The sequence below is a fragment of the Aulostomus chinensis genome, chromosome 2 (genome assembly GCF_037954235.1).
Source record: "Aulostomus chinensis isolate RoL2024-O1b breed Wild chromosome 2, RoL_Achi_v1.0, whole genome shotgun sequence".
NCBI classification, from domain to species: domain Eukaryota; kingdom Metazoa; phylum Chordata; class Actinopteri; order Syngnathiformes; family Aulostomidae; genus Aulostomus; species Aulostomus chinensis.
The window spans coordinates 16260524-16275207 of NC_141321.1; the positions used below are offsets into that span (position 1 = coordinate 16260524).

Sequence of the window (14684 nt, forward strand, 5' to 3'; positions counted from 1 at the left end):
TGAATGTGCAACATCCCTGTTCGATAAATCTTGAAATACCTAAACAAGCTCAGCATGAGAAGTGCTGTCTGGCTCATTCTGGTGTCATTGATCAAGTCAATAACAAAGCGGAGTTGGTTTATATTAATATCACTTGAAGCAAAGTTATCCCTCAGTTTGAGTCAGTTGGATGTTTTTGGTCTCTATGGACTCTAGAGGCTTGGCATGTCTCTGCTAGCTGGGTGCTACCTGTGACCGTCTGCTGAGCAGGAAGTATCCTGGCTTTTTTCTATGGGAACAGCTTTCTGCTGTAGCTGAAAATAATAGACGTGAACCTTAACAGTGATACTGCAGTCATGAACTGTTTCATAAAGAACAGCTGCAATTCTCTCAAGGTCATCATTATGAATGACGCTCCTGTCATTAGAAACATTGATTATTGACACTTTAACTCTGCTTCATATAATATTCAATACACATTGTACTTCATTTTATTACGAACGACTGAGAGACTCCACCACCTGCTGGATCAATAGGGAGTTGCTTGATCTCTGCTTTTTATCCTGCAGCCTCCTTACAAGCTACAAGATAAATGTAGTTTACAACACTAAGCATCTGTTCTATGAATGAATGAACAAAAAAGCACATACTGGCTGCCGATCTTTGTCTTCTTGAACTTGTCGCGTTTGTACTTGCTGTGCTGCTGCTCCAGCGTCTGCACAGATGAAACTATCTGCTTCAGGGTTTTGTAGGTCTCCTGCGGGTCATCGATGACGAAGCCGGAGTATTCCTCCTGCTCAGGCCCGTCGTACACAGACTTGCTGCCACAGGCCTCTGCATTGGAACCACAATATATGAGAATAAATTTGGAGAATGCAGACAAGCTTGGCGAGTGCACAGCACGCTAAAACACACTGTCTGACCTTGCATCTTGATCAGTTTGGTCATGTAGGTGCTGAACAGGGAATAGATCCGCTCAGTCTCTCGGTCTCCATCTACGTCTAGCTGGATGTTGGCTGGGAGGCCTCTGAACACAGATGCATACGGCACGATAAGAGAGCTAAAAACAAGATTAGCATCACAAGAGTGTCGTTCAGCTTCACACATACCCAGTACAGGGCGTACACCCAGGAGCGGTGTCCGCTGAGAGCTTGCAGCAGAGCCAGTGGCCATTGAGGTAGGCAGAGGGGTGGTAGGTGCTCAGGCGCTTGCGGTTGCACTGGCTGACTTTGGTCAAGATGTCGATCCAGTCCCGGGCCTCGACGCAGTTGTTGGCCTGGATGTAGAGCGCTCTCTCTGGTTGGATCACCTGGAACATCTGGAAGAAGAGGAGAGGACTTAAGTATTGAATTCTGTAAAATATTACTCAATACAGTAACCAGTTATGGAAGTGAGTTTGGCCAAGTAAGTGGGGTCCTTACATTTTTCATCTTAAAGGACTCCTCCTCTAGCCGTTCTACAGCCAGTATGTTCTCTATGGGAATGCTGCACAGAGCTCCCTCACCTGGAGGTACACGGAAACACAACAGTCAAGCAAAACGATGAAAAAAGAGGAAGAAAATTATGACTATATATAAGAGAACTACCTTCTATATTAAATGTGTATTTAAAACTGTCCATTTATTCAGTGGTTTTGCTCGCATTCCATTGTTCACTCAGCGTATGCTGACTTGATGGACTTGTGCTGTATGCATGTGCTACAAGCTGAGCTGCTTTAGATGCCCGCTAAACAACTTTAATCTCCGCCACATGTGATGGCTGTACAGCACGTTCTGGTTAAATGTACATTCGCCAGATGGTCTCTCTTGTTCTCCACCTCCTGCTGATTGTTGCACAAGAACACACGAAAAGGCAACAACAGATGCAGCATAACTGTCAGACTATCTTTACCTTTGGTTTTGTGGTAGGTAAATTCATGGTTTGTGAGGCGAAACCATCTCTTCTTGAAGTTCTTCATTCCAAACCGGTTTCTCCCTTGTGCCCTCTTTATCATAAATCTGAAAAAAAGTGAAACATATCACTAAAAACTCCTGAGCTGCAGCTGCACATCACCATGTTTTTAACTAGTATCATTATATTTCTTAATATAAAACAAAGATCATTTTCTTTGAATTCAATAAACACAAAAGATGCTTAGTCTTCTAGGATTATTCCATTTGCATGCTTACAGTTTTGCTGTTCTGAAAAAAAGAACACTAAAGATACAATTTTTTCATGTTGTAGTCTACCAATTTAAGATTTTGTATAAGCTCCGCTCGAAAGGTTGCTGATCATAAGTCAAGGCTGATTTTCTCATCACCTGGTTTCCATTAACATCAATCTATTGTGAAAATAACGACGTAGAGGCTTGAAACTTGACATAGATAATCCATCACACTGAGGTATTCATGTGTCAAGCCGCTTTGATCTCTACATCATGGTTATATTTTTATGTCATAAAGCAGATGATTCAAGCGCAATTCTGTTCTTTGCGGTGCGTTAAAGGATGTGCTGACGTCTGAATTGCTAAACCTTTTACAGTCTACCTTTTTTTTTAATGGTTTATCTAGATCCCAGGTGTGATGATTAGGTGCAGCGCAAACAGAAAGCAGGAGTCAGACCACGATGACAAGACATCGCTTCATCATCAAAATGCATATACAAATAAAGAGATAAGTGCATGCAAGGGTTCACTGAGATGGATTATTTAACTTGAGCAAGTCTGTTTTCATTCTGAATGGACTACATGGAAACCAGTGGCTGCCTCAAATATGAGGGAGTAATTTTAAAACACAATAACACGGACGTTAATGTGCTATGATAGGTAATATGACCCGCTAAAGGAGACTACATGCCCAGAGGCCAGAGGACACTTGGAACACAATGCATCAGGATTGTAAATACTACAGACTTGCACCATTTTCACACGACTGAGCCAAAAACGTGCAGATTTCAACTGCCAGGAGCTGAGCGGATTGAGATGTGGTCTTGACAAAAGGTATCAATGGTTAGGATCTCAGAAACATTTGAGTGGTAACCAACACCTGCTGTCACTGTCACACCAAGCATGTCCGGTGGGGAAGGAGACGCCTCCTGAAGTAAGCAGGCTCAGAGGGTGACACTTTACTTTATACCGTGACAGCGCACATCAGTCGACTGATCACAGTGTCAGAGGTCATCAGATTAAGTCACAGGGGAGATATAAAGTAAAGTGCAGCAGCATCAACAGCAGCGTTGGTGGGAGAGAGAATGGACAGCTCGGGGAGGGGCAACGGTGCACACACAAGGGGTCACAAGGGCAAAGCCTTTATACAGAGAAGCTCTTACCTGCCCTTCGGGCGTTTTGACCCCTTCCCATCAACCCTCTTTATAGTGAGTTTTACACTCCTACGCCCGGTAGCAGAAACACAAGAGGGTGGGGGTGTTGATGAACCAAGCCCTGGTATACTGTCTGTCAACTTCCCGTTAGAAATAACAGCCCAGCTACAGCCAGTGTGTCGTTAGAGAGGCCTCAATGTACAATTTACAGTGACACGAGCACCAGAGGTCAAATATGGAAAGTATTGAGGTTATTTCTCTGGGCTTGCGCAGCTCAGACTTAGTTAACGTAAGCACAAAACAAACCCAAGACAACCTTCCTATAAACACTGCAGCCGCTTCATTAGCTCCTTTGGTGGTAAAATGTCACATTATCCCCTACTATCACATGGATGCTCTTCAGAGTTGTTCTCAAGCACAGATCTATTTTTAATGTGTTGTTTCCATTTATATCAGTTTAACAACAATCTTACCCTTCTTTGAGCATGATCGGTGTTTCAATGCTCTTCTGATCCCACTTTCCAGAGGTGGAGATGAGGTCCAGGAACTGAGGGCGGGAAAACAATGTTACATATCAAGCCATTTTTTCTGCAGATTTTGTTCAGTCTGCTATGAAACTCTATAGCTTGAGACTAAAAGTAAGTACACCTTTACAGATCTGATTTAAAACAGGTGATATTATGCTGGCAAAGATTTACGGCATGTAACAGGGAAACACTCACATTCTTCACAGCATCGGCATACTTCTGCTCATTGAAGTAGTCATAAAACGCAGCCATATAGGATTCTTTGAAATTGGCCTTGAGAGGAAAAAGGAGAAAGTGTGACGGAGAGAGAAAGAGGGCAGTCAGGAAGGGGAGTTAGCATGTAGCTTTTTACACACATAAATGAGTTTAATCATAGGAATGTAAATGAAATACACTGTACAAGAGAAACTCACAGATTTAGACTTGGCGAGACTTCCCAGGGTCTGGATTGTCTTGGAGATGAGGGTGAGGGTTCGTGAGGTGGCGGGGTCCTACGAGAGTGTAAATACTCAATAAAAGGTCTGCAAGTGCTACATAATGAAATCTTAAAGTGACAACAATAAAAATGCCCCATTAATGATACAAAAGGTAATCTTGTAATCAAAACATTATTATTTTACTCACAATTTGGGAGGAAATGATCAATAGAGATTAAAATAATTAATACTTCCTGTACTGAACAAGAGTGCTATGACTGTCACATACAATGTAATCATATATTTTAAATATAAGTCTGTCAAAAGGGTTCTATTCAAAGAATTTTGGTCCTCGTCAATAAATTTGACCCTAAAACCTTTGAGAATCACGTTGGAAAATGACAGATTTTTCCTTGGAATGACATTTAGTAAACTTTTTCCAGTTATTTCTAAAGGCACATCAATGACTAGCAAATATGACTCTGTTTTGTTTTTTTATGCATGTGTGTTGGAACATCAAACTCACGGGATGGTGTGGCCGTAGATGGAATAAATTCGGGGACAGGATGGCTGGTGCAAAGAAACGCAAGAAGATGAAACTGCTCACGGCTGTGTATCGGACGTCTTGGTCCACTGGAGGGTTGACAAAGACAGAAAGAGGGATGTCACGTCTATATTTTCATGTTTTCGTCCTTGTGCTTCCTGTGACTGTAATTGCCAGACATGGCCAAAAGGAGGCAGCAGACTATATGGCATGTGGTTTATGGTCTGCTAACACACAACCATACTGGTGAGCGACAAATGCTTTGAAGTGGAATGCAAGAATACTCTCGATTTTACGGTAAAAGTTGTCCTTGGACATTCTGTACATCCTGTTCTTTATTGTCTGCTTCCTGTTCCTTATGAGCAGGAGTCTGTCCTCCAGTCTTTGTGAGTAAGGAGGTGAGTTACCTTGGAAACGGGTGGCTGCAGACTCTCTCAGAGAGAAGAAAATATCACACATGACGGTGGGGCAGCGGACGCCAGAAGTGGTAATTACATTGAAGATTCGGTCGACATAGTGGCGAAGGTTTTCCTGAGGAAGACAGGTCAGATTTGTCAGATAACGCACACAAACTACTTGGAAACACAAACACACGCATAAGCACACACGCTGGGTCTTCTTCTTCGTACCCTGTTCGTCTCCAGGTTTTCCGACTCTTTGAGCTTGACCGGGTCGATTTCACAGGGTTTGTGTTCTGTGCAGATCTGTGAAGATGTATAGAACGTATTACATAACCATACATCTAAAAATATCCTTGTAAGAATGTGAAAGATGATGTAAATGAAGAGAAGATAAAACTAAAGAGAGAAACAGGGGTGTGTTGCGGAGCCAAACCTCATCTATGATGGGTTTCAGTGTAACTTGCAGATAATGCATCCCTGCAAGCTTCATGGTCTCGTCAATGCACTTGGAAGTCAGAGAATTTCCCCGGAAAATTGTGTTAGGATCCCTAAAGATGGACACGGGACGGATTCAAGTCAGAACGACAGCCAAAAGACCGCAAAATATACACAACAGACTTTGGTGATTCATTTCATAAACTAGATTAGATTCATTTTCAGAGTGTCATCTCAACCAGAACCTATGCTTACCCAAACTGATAATGACAATAAAAGTGGGTATTTAAAGAACATTACTGCTCCTGATTTAATTGTACAAATAAACAAACAACAAACCTAAATATACAACATTCAAGAGGTTTACTGTATGTTGAGTTTTAATTTAGCAGGAGATTTGACAGCTACTTCTGTGCTGATGTTGAACCAAACAGCTGTTACTCAACGGTACGGATGTGACGGTGAACTCACTGGGTACGGTTGACTTCAGCGTGAGCGATGGCGCTGATGAAAGGCACAATCTTGCCGTAATGAAGAAAGAGACGCACAAGAGGAATGGCAGCTTCTTGTTTCTCTCGACACACCTCCCCCAGTATGTGAGCTGTGGATGCCGACACGGGCTGAACGGAGAGGACGGACATGTAAATATGCAGCACTCAAACAGTCTAGTACCAGTAGAAATATGTCCCACACACACACCTGAACATTAGCGGAATACAGCAATAAATCTCTGAGCGGGGTGTAATGTTCGGAGGGGAAGACGTGGTCTTCAGTGTAAACGATGTTCAGACGCAGAGAGCCGAGCTCTTCCACCTTCACGGACTTCCCTCCGTTCTCCCTCGGCTGGAGAAAGTACCTGATGCACAAGAGTTCAACAAGAGGAGGCGCTTAATATTGACTTAACATTTCCAAAATGACACTGACAAAGTATTTGGCTAGGCTAATCAATAGTTTTATAAACGATAATAAAATAGACGGAGTGTCATGTGAAAGGTATGGCTCTTGGTAATAAACCCCCAGAGATTTATCTCCTAACTCCCTATTTCCTCTCAGCTTGGTAGAGCTTTATTACTGCTTTCAGCTCATTGTTTTCTGGCCTGCAGCTTCACTGTTTCTGTTCACTCTCACTGCGCTCATCAATCTTGCTCCCAGGTGCAGAAGCAGCAAATTTTCAGCTAAAAAGCCGTACACTCCTAGGCAAGCATCGGAGGAGATTAGCAACAAGCTGGTGAACATAGCGGAGCTTTCGGCAGTTTAGTAGTCTGATGTTTCCCTCAGGGGGTGGGGTGGGGGCATTGGTGGAGACCAAAAAATTGCTGAAAGCAGAGTCAATATTTAGGAAGCTTGTTGGGAGGTTTGGAGGTTTCTATTTATGTCGGCAAAGAAGAGGTCGCTAGCATTCTTTGGAGCTAAGCTAACAAGCGGCAATACCTCCACCAAGATGTTATGTTTTCAGCCCATGTCTTATCGTGAAACCTGACGCGAGGGGACGCTGAGATGAGGATGAAGCCATTACATTCTGGGGCAGGTCTACTTTCCCAACTGATACTTCCATCAGCCATCTGGGGAATGTAGTGTGTAGCTTTTCATAATCAAAAAATTATTTGGAAAAATAAATACAAGACAAATAGTGTTAAATTGAAAACTGTGAATTTGCTATGGCCGCACATACTCAGAGGAAAACAAGGAAAGGATACCAGACCATCGCAACCTCAGTAGGGGTGCAGTACAGCATCTGGACAGTGATAAGGATTGGCAGAGTTAAAAATCAAGAGATGATCCCAGTCACCATGCATCGTGGACTCCAGCCTGGCCCAGGACCCTGAGAGGAACCCGCACCCCTCCTAGAAACTCATCCCCAAACTTCAGGTTGCTGGCGTTCCACAGGTCCACCCTGAGGACAAACCAGAGGTCAATACTCCCACTGATGCTGCTGGTGGTGAATCTAAAGATTTAGGAAGACAGCTGCCGGCTCACCTCAGCGCCAGTTTGTCAACATCTTCTTCTTCAACATCGAACTGTCGCTTTGTGTAGCTTAACGGTCGCGTCACCTAAGAGGGGACAAAGTGATCATTGAACAAAAGTCTGCATTATTCCCTGGTGGGTTGTAGGCTCAGCTTAGCCATTGACTCACTCAGATGTTTAAGTACATAAACCAGTAGAAAATAATTTAAAAAAATGTTGTAGAATTGACAAACAAGATGTGAGTGTTGTACCATTTTTCTTGGTTAATTCAGTGTTGAAAATTGGACCAAACTATATACCTGAGGTGTGTTTTAATATGATGGTGTGCAGTTAAACATTACACGCAGTTGAATTCTATAAGTTAGCAGTAAACGAGGGATGTGTGTGCTGTAGTTTTGTTTCAGGAATTTAGAAATGAAAGGATTGGATTGTTTGGTGGTTTGTCTGAATCAATCATTCTCTTGTGCTGCTTTTTTCTCCGGCTGGATGCCAGAGGGAGGAGCAACACATAAATGTCAGAGAGAGGGTTAACAGGGGCACTGTGAAAGGGAGTGCCCCCCCTCCCCAGGGCAGAAAGCACTGTTTGGTACCTTGGTGACAAAAAAGAATCTCATCTCATTTATGCCCTATAATAATTACCTCACCTCTATAAACCTTTCCGCTGTCACACAAACCCTTTAGTCATGATTTCTTCATATTTCCACTTTGTTTCCAGTTATGGCAACAACAGCAGTCAGACTAACTGACTGGTTATAACCATTGAAACACGTTTAAAGGATATTTTTGTGTCTGTAACTAAGGCTTGTTGTTTGTGTCTTTAACTCACTGATCCATTTCGTAATTATTCATCAAAAATATGTGCATCAAATATATTAAACCATGGCACTCTGGGGTTGAAGGCAAGCACTTTTGCTAAATTTGAAGTGTCTCTGCTACATGTTTTGAACTTTTATCGCATGAATCTCAGTCCATAGTCAATGGACATGGCACAAATACACCCACTTTAATCACACACACAAAAAAAAATCTTAAATTAGTAGATGTGACTAAGTTCAGAGACAAAGTAAGTGTGTGTGGATGGACCACAGGTGTGTAAGACACTGACCAAAACCAAAAGTGATAGCCTGGAGCATAATATTTTTTAGAAATTAAAAGTGTTTAAAATTTCTTTTAATAATGTCTTTTTAATTTTAATGGATTTATTCCTGCAGGATCAAACCTTACGTGTGCATTTCAAATATATTTACACGGACAAATAGGGTAACTTTACCTCAAAATAGAAAACCTCATCAAATTGTGGATTGTTGGTTTTCCTCTTCACCTTGGTCTTCTTTGCCTCTGACCTGAAGAAAGCATTGACACCGAGACATTAGAAACCAAGCTGATGAAATCATGTGGTGCTGTGTCTGTTCATGTGACAGTCACATGAACCTGGTAAGTCATGTCCCTCCAAACATATCCAGCTTCATCATCATCTGCTGTGTCTTCATTCCTTAAAATGTTCAAACACCACGATGAGTGTCCAGGTCTCTAAATGCTTACGTGATCATAATTGGTATAGTGGTATCTATGTAAACTCACTGATGTGTGTGTGTGTGTGTGTGTGGGGGGGGGGGGGGGGTGTGCGTGAGTGCACTCTGGCGTGTTTGTTTGAACCTGGAGGGTCCTAGCAACGAGACGGCAGCATAGGGGTCACATTGGCCGTTGACGATTGGGAGACCTTGGCACTCCAACACCCTGTAGAACACCAAGCAGGACGGAATAAGCACACACCTTTGAACAGGTAACCCCCCCCCCACACACACACACACACACACACACACACACACACACACGCTTGTAACATATTAACTTGATGCTAATTTGAATGCAACCTTACCAATGCTGCACTTGAATGTTAGATGCCATTGTGTTGAGCGCTCAGTGGAAAGATAAATCAAAGAATTTAAAGAAATCTGTTCCTAAACTGAGACTATTTACAATATATCTTTCTTATGTTAAGCTAAAAGGGGCTTTCTCTCAGCAAAGCAGAAAATACAGATGTAAAAAGACAGACAGTAGTCTCAGAGGACTATTAAAGCTCTATTAAGCTCTATATTACCACTTAATTAAATGACTAATGTAAAAGGGTCACTGATGCTGCCAAGACCACTGAAAACTGACACCCAGGACTACAGCTCTGCAAAGCTTTTAGCTCCCTACTTCAACTCATTTGGGCTGGAGTCTCTGCCCAACCTGCACCACATAGCAGGGAGGGAATTTGAGAATCTTCTAACTATAAATGCAAGCTGGTCACATTTACGAGAATGTAATTCTCCAAGTTGGCCCCTGGTGAGCTGCTGGCAAATTCTGTCTTTTGGTGATAAAATCTTCATGCACATTTGTTCTTTAATGCAGCTTTAAATCAGTACCAAATTTCCAAGTTAGGTATCTGAGATGTGATTCAGCAACACTGAACTGAGAAAGAAAACTACCCTCCCAGTAAAGAGTAAAGTAGAGATGTGATGGAGACTTTAACGTGCTATATCTCTCCCTCTGATAATGAGACATTCAGGGTGCGCATGAAGTCATACTCCCTCACCTACATGTATGCGCGCGCGCACACACACACACGCGCACACACACACACACACACACACACCAAGACCCAGTCATGGCTTCAGGTCTGGATGTGAATCTTTGCATGTCAAAATTCTGTCTGCAGAAGTTTCTCACTGCCCTTTCAGCTGTTGCAAAAAAAGCCAAAATCAATACTCAATAATAATCAATAATTATAACAAACAAGCAGAGAGGACAGATGAGAAGAGCTGGCGGAAAGTTATTCATTGTGACGTGTTTTCCAATGGTTGTGAATTTCAATTCCTTTGTGATCCAGGAATTACACACAAAGCAGAGGACCTTTAAAATACAAAGGCACATATCCATATAAGGACAGTGGACTTCACTTCCTCCTCTGCTCTTTAGAGACAAAATTAATCTGGTAAGTAATAAAAAAAAAAAAAAAGCTGAAAACAATCAACTGAATTGACCGTCAAAAAATGTTGATTATGAAATCAGATTATTTTTGAGCAATCATGCCTGTGTGGGGATTTTCTTTGTTATTTGATCCTAAACTGGCACTGAGCTGTTGGTCAAAAAAATACATTGGACTGTGGTAACATGGGGCACAGAGATGATAAAATTGTTTATAATTCACTTTTTCTCTGTTATTTCACAAACAAAAATATATAAATTTAGAAAATACTGAAATGACAATGACACGAAATAATTAAAAAAAATTTAAAAATTTATTTTTGCCTCACACTGATGATAAATTCCTTCTAGCAGTGAAGGGGAAAAACAGTTTGTTGCTCTCCACTGACTTTGTATAGCATGGAGGTCTCTTATTGCAAGATAGGAACTGAAAAATGACAAAAAGCAGCAATCTGGAGGGCTTCACTGCCAACAGGGATGAAAAAGGCAGAAAAAGTTTTTATAAACGGCCAAACTGGGAAACTGAGCCTTACAAGTAGAGGATAAAGGCTTTATCATGAGGTATAAAGGAAGAATGTCAAAAATAACACTAAAAATGCATGTGCTAGCATATGCTAAAGAGAGGAGGATTTTGTCAATGATAAGTCCTATACAAAAATAATTGATGTATTAATTGAATTAAAGCGTTTGGACAGGATGTTATATGTGTTGCAGACGAACGTGGATACTACAGAAAGCTGTTTAAATGTCATTAAATTTGATAAATGTTCCCAAGTGCTTTAACCACTGTGCATTAACATGCTAACACAGCTAATATTCACCGTGAGTTGTTGCTGACATCCCACCCAACTGCCTCGGAACGTTCCCACAACATTGGCTACCATTACCTAGATGATGTTGAAGAAAATGGTTGTTTCTTTTTTTTAATCTATCATTGAAATAACTCTTTAATGATGTTAATCATTTCAAATAATTTTTCCAAAATTTAAATGTTTACCAAAACAAAATTGGTTGACAGTAAATTTTGAGGATTATTTACATGTTCGATTTTTTAAATCCAACAAAGAAAACACAAGAAGCTGTCATCTGCTGCCTCAAGAAATATTTTAAGAATTTTTTTTAGAGAGCTTTACCCTTCATTTGGGAAGAATATTTCTGGAACAAATGAAATGTTTTTACCGAAACATTACACAACATATTTTCATGACATTTTCAGTTTAAAAAAAAAACAACCTATCAAGCTGTAAGTAAAAGTGTAAATGGGATGTAATATTGCAATGCAGTTAAGAGTACCCTTACAGTAACAAAGCTCTACACATGCAGTGCATTTAACTTTCCAACACCTCATAACCATAAGAATCCATGATGCTGTGAAATGTTTCGATCTCGCTACAGGCATTTTCAGCTGGTGGTGTTCATTGTTGCCCCTCCAGTAGAAGTAGTGTTCAGAGTGTGAAGCTTTATTTGTTTTATCCTCAGTATTTATCTTCCTGTGTGATTGCAACCTGTCTACAGCTGTCCTGCTTCCAGATGACATCACACTGTGCGGGGATTATTGCCCAAATGGGACAAGACGCCCAGCAGGACGAATCACTTCCTGTGTGTCAGCGTGATGCACCACTAGTCACACAGCATGATGAATTAGACAGCAAATCGCAGCATTTCCCACAACCACACACAGGTTCCTAAGATGGAACAAGGGCTGCGTTAAGCATCACTAATGCCACTGCACTTCCTGTCCAATAAGCTTGTTTATATAACCCCTGCTTGGCCTACTACCCCCCCCCCCCCGTGTTTCTCATCGCTGTAGTGAGCTCTGACATGGGGTGAGGCAGACTTATTTGTTTTACTCCACATTACTCATTTTAGCACTTCTTTTGTGCACCCACATATCCTCTTGACTCAAATAATCAGCTCCCTCCCAATCCAAGCAAGGCAGATGTGATGAGCCGATGTCATTCATGGGTGCTACTCCAACAAAGCCTTATTCCCAAGGGCCAAAACCCTGCTAGCACCCACTTATACCCTGGTATTTTTGAAATGGAAAAGCTTTAATTGGCATTCATGTACTTGGAGGAATTAAATCTTGTTGTCTCATCCTGTGACTGTGACTTTTAGTCATCTAAGCCTCAAATTCAACCTGTCCACATTCAGAGCATTCAATTCCTCCATGCTGCTTTTTTGATTGGATACAGACCTAAGACACCGCACTCCAGAGCTGTGTTCACAAAGCCGATCACTTCTTTCCAATGCAATGACTTCACCTGTGACGTTGAACATGACGCAGCAGGAAAAAAACAGACTGGCAACTCCTTGTCTCCCCTGATTGGGAACCATATTCATTTTTTTTTTCATCAGTTTACCCGGATTTAAACAGAAACCTGCATGTTTACAGGTTGTGTAGTAGTTATGAGCTTCTGAACAAAAAACTTAATTGAAAATTTAAAAAACATTGAAGGAGGTTTTTCCTGAGGTAAACATGTGACTTCTTGTCTGCTCGTGTCATTTGTGGCTACACGTGGCAATGATTTCCAGGAGTCCTACTGTCATTAAAGGAACTTTACATTCAAATTCATTACTGATGCAAGTCTGCAGGAGAAAATATGCTCATGAAGCAGGTATAGCAATAAACATAGCACTAACAATGAGAGAGTTATACAATGAGAGTACATGTTATTATTGAGTTGTTATTATTACTGTTGTGATGATTGAGAACCTATGAAATATCAGTCTAACATGTAAAACTGTCAAATAATCCCTTAAAAAAGAAAAACAAATCTTTTTCACTGAAAGAAAAAAGTCCTGAATTCCAGGTGTAGAAACATCAAATGATGTTCCATTGCAGGTATTTTGTAATATTTTTGCTATTAATAAATAATGCCACTGGGTAAGAGAAAGGTGGATTCCGAAGGATACAGAAAACAGGATTTTCATGTTTTCACTCCAAGCACATGCTCAAATATGAGAAGACAAATACGGTGTGATGTCAGACGTTCAACACACTAAGAACTATGAAGAAGCTGGAGCATCTTTCTGCGTCTTCTACTGAGATCATCACACAGGACCCACTGTGCATTAAGCTGTAAATAGAGATCACCACAGAGTGATGAAGACTGTGATTTCTTTGAATTAGTGGGTGTGATGTGAGCTCTGCGTGGACACAGCTCTCTCTGTGTCTCCAACACGTGTCTTTCTAGACAGATCCGACTAGATGACCTCCTGCTCTCCACTCTAAGCTCCTTACCCACAATGTGCTCTGGGAACGGAGCCATGTGGGATCATCATCAGACTTTATTGCTCCAGAAGAAGAGCAGGAGCACACACACACACACACACACACACACACACACACACACACACACACACACACACACACACACACACACGCAGGACGAGCTACTAGTAAGGATATTATTGATCCTCAGCAAAACATCGGTGGGGCTCATAAATTACGCATGCAATCAAATTCAACACACCAGAAAAAAATTGCAAGAATTCCCACATTCACTATGAGACTGAGCAGAAACCTTTAGCTGTCTCTGGTCCAAAGCTGTTGCTGGGCAACAACCCATGCACTTTGGAGGCAGAATAAAGCCTGTTGCTTTGCTTGTAAGCATCATGAACAACAGCAGCAATTGTGTCACAAGCAAACCTGTCACAATAACTAATTTTACTGGATGTAAAATTGTCCAATAAAAGACATTATTGAAAGACTATTTTAGGACACTGATGTGATGATAATATAATACAGTTAATACAAGGACTCATCAACCTCCTTCTACATTAGACAATATTTCAGTTGAGGTGAAGCTTACTTGAGTTTATAGAAGACTATTACATTTATATTCACCTTTACTGCAGATAAATAGCAACCTCCAACAGTTTCCCTCTAGAAGGGTTTGGCTCCACCTGAATTCACCTCGTATTGTCGTGTTGTTGCTGGGGAATAAAACCTGAGTGTTTTCTTACGAATATGCAAAGACTGATTTTGAGCTGAGTTAGCAAAACCCAACTAGACCTGCATCATCAGGCAGTTTGAGACCTTCACAAAAGACTAAATCAGAATATTGCTTGTCTAAATTGGAATATTATTATGTGAGTGTTTTGGGGGGGGGCAGATTAAAAGGGAGGGGATCACCAATATCTA

General features: G+C 41.3%; 1 protein-coding gene across 2 annotated transcripts in view; it reads right to left on the minus strand.

The window, feature by feature from the left end:
• The window catches only part of rasa3 (RAS p21 protein activator 3), a 45413-nt gene that overhangs the window by 3849 nt on the left and 26880 nt on the right, over positions 1–14684 (minus strand). Inside the window, exons 6-24 of one of the 2 annotated variants that reach the window (XM_086181066.1) lie at positions 9221–9301; positions 8835–8907; positions 7577–7650; positions 7389–7493; positions 6299–6455; positions 6071–6219; positions 5598–5712; positions 5393–5467; positions 5171–5294; positions 4746–4852; positions 4217–4294; positions 3999–4076; positions 3750–3823; positions 3286–3345; positions 1870–1976; positions 1401–1483; positions 1089–1297; positions 903–1006; positions 630–813 (exon numbers count right to left, since the gene is read on the minus strand). In XM_086181066.1, the coding sequence (XP_086037192.1) occupies positions 630–813; positions 903–1006; positions 1089–1297; positions 1401–1483; positions 1870–1976; positions 3286–3345; positions 3750–3823; positions 3999–4076; positions 4217–4294; positions 4746–4852; positions 5171–5294; positions 5393–5467; positions 5598–5712; positions 6071–6219; positions 6299–6455; positions 7389–7493; positions 7577–7650; positions 8835–8907; positions 9221–9301 (2037 nt within the window). The remainder of the gene's footprint in view (positions 1–629; positions 814–902; positions 1007–1088; positions 1298–1400; positions 1484–1869; positions 1977–3285; positions 3346–3749; positions 3824–3998; positions 4077–4216; positions 4295–4745; positions 4853–5170; positions 5295–5392; positions 5468–5597; positions 5713–6070; positions 6220–6298; positions 6456–7388; positions 7494–7576; positions 7651–8834; positions 8908–9220; positions 9302–14684) is intronic. The other variant, XM_086181075.1, reaches the window with a different exon arrangement.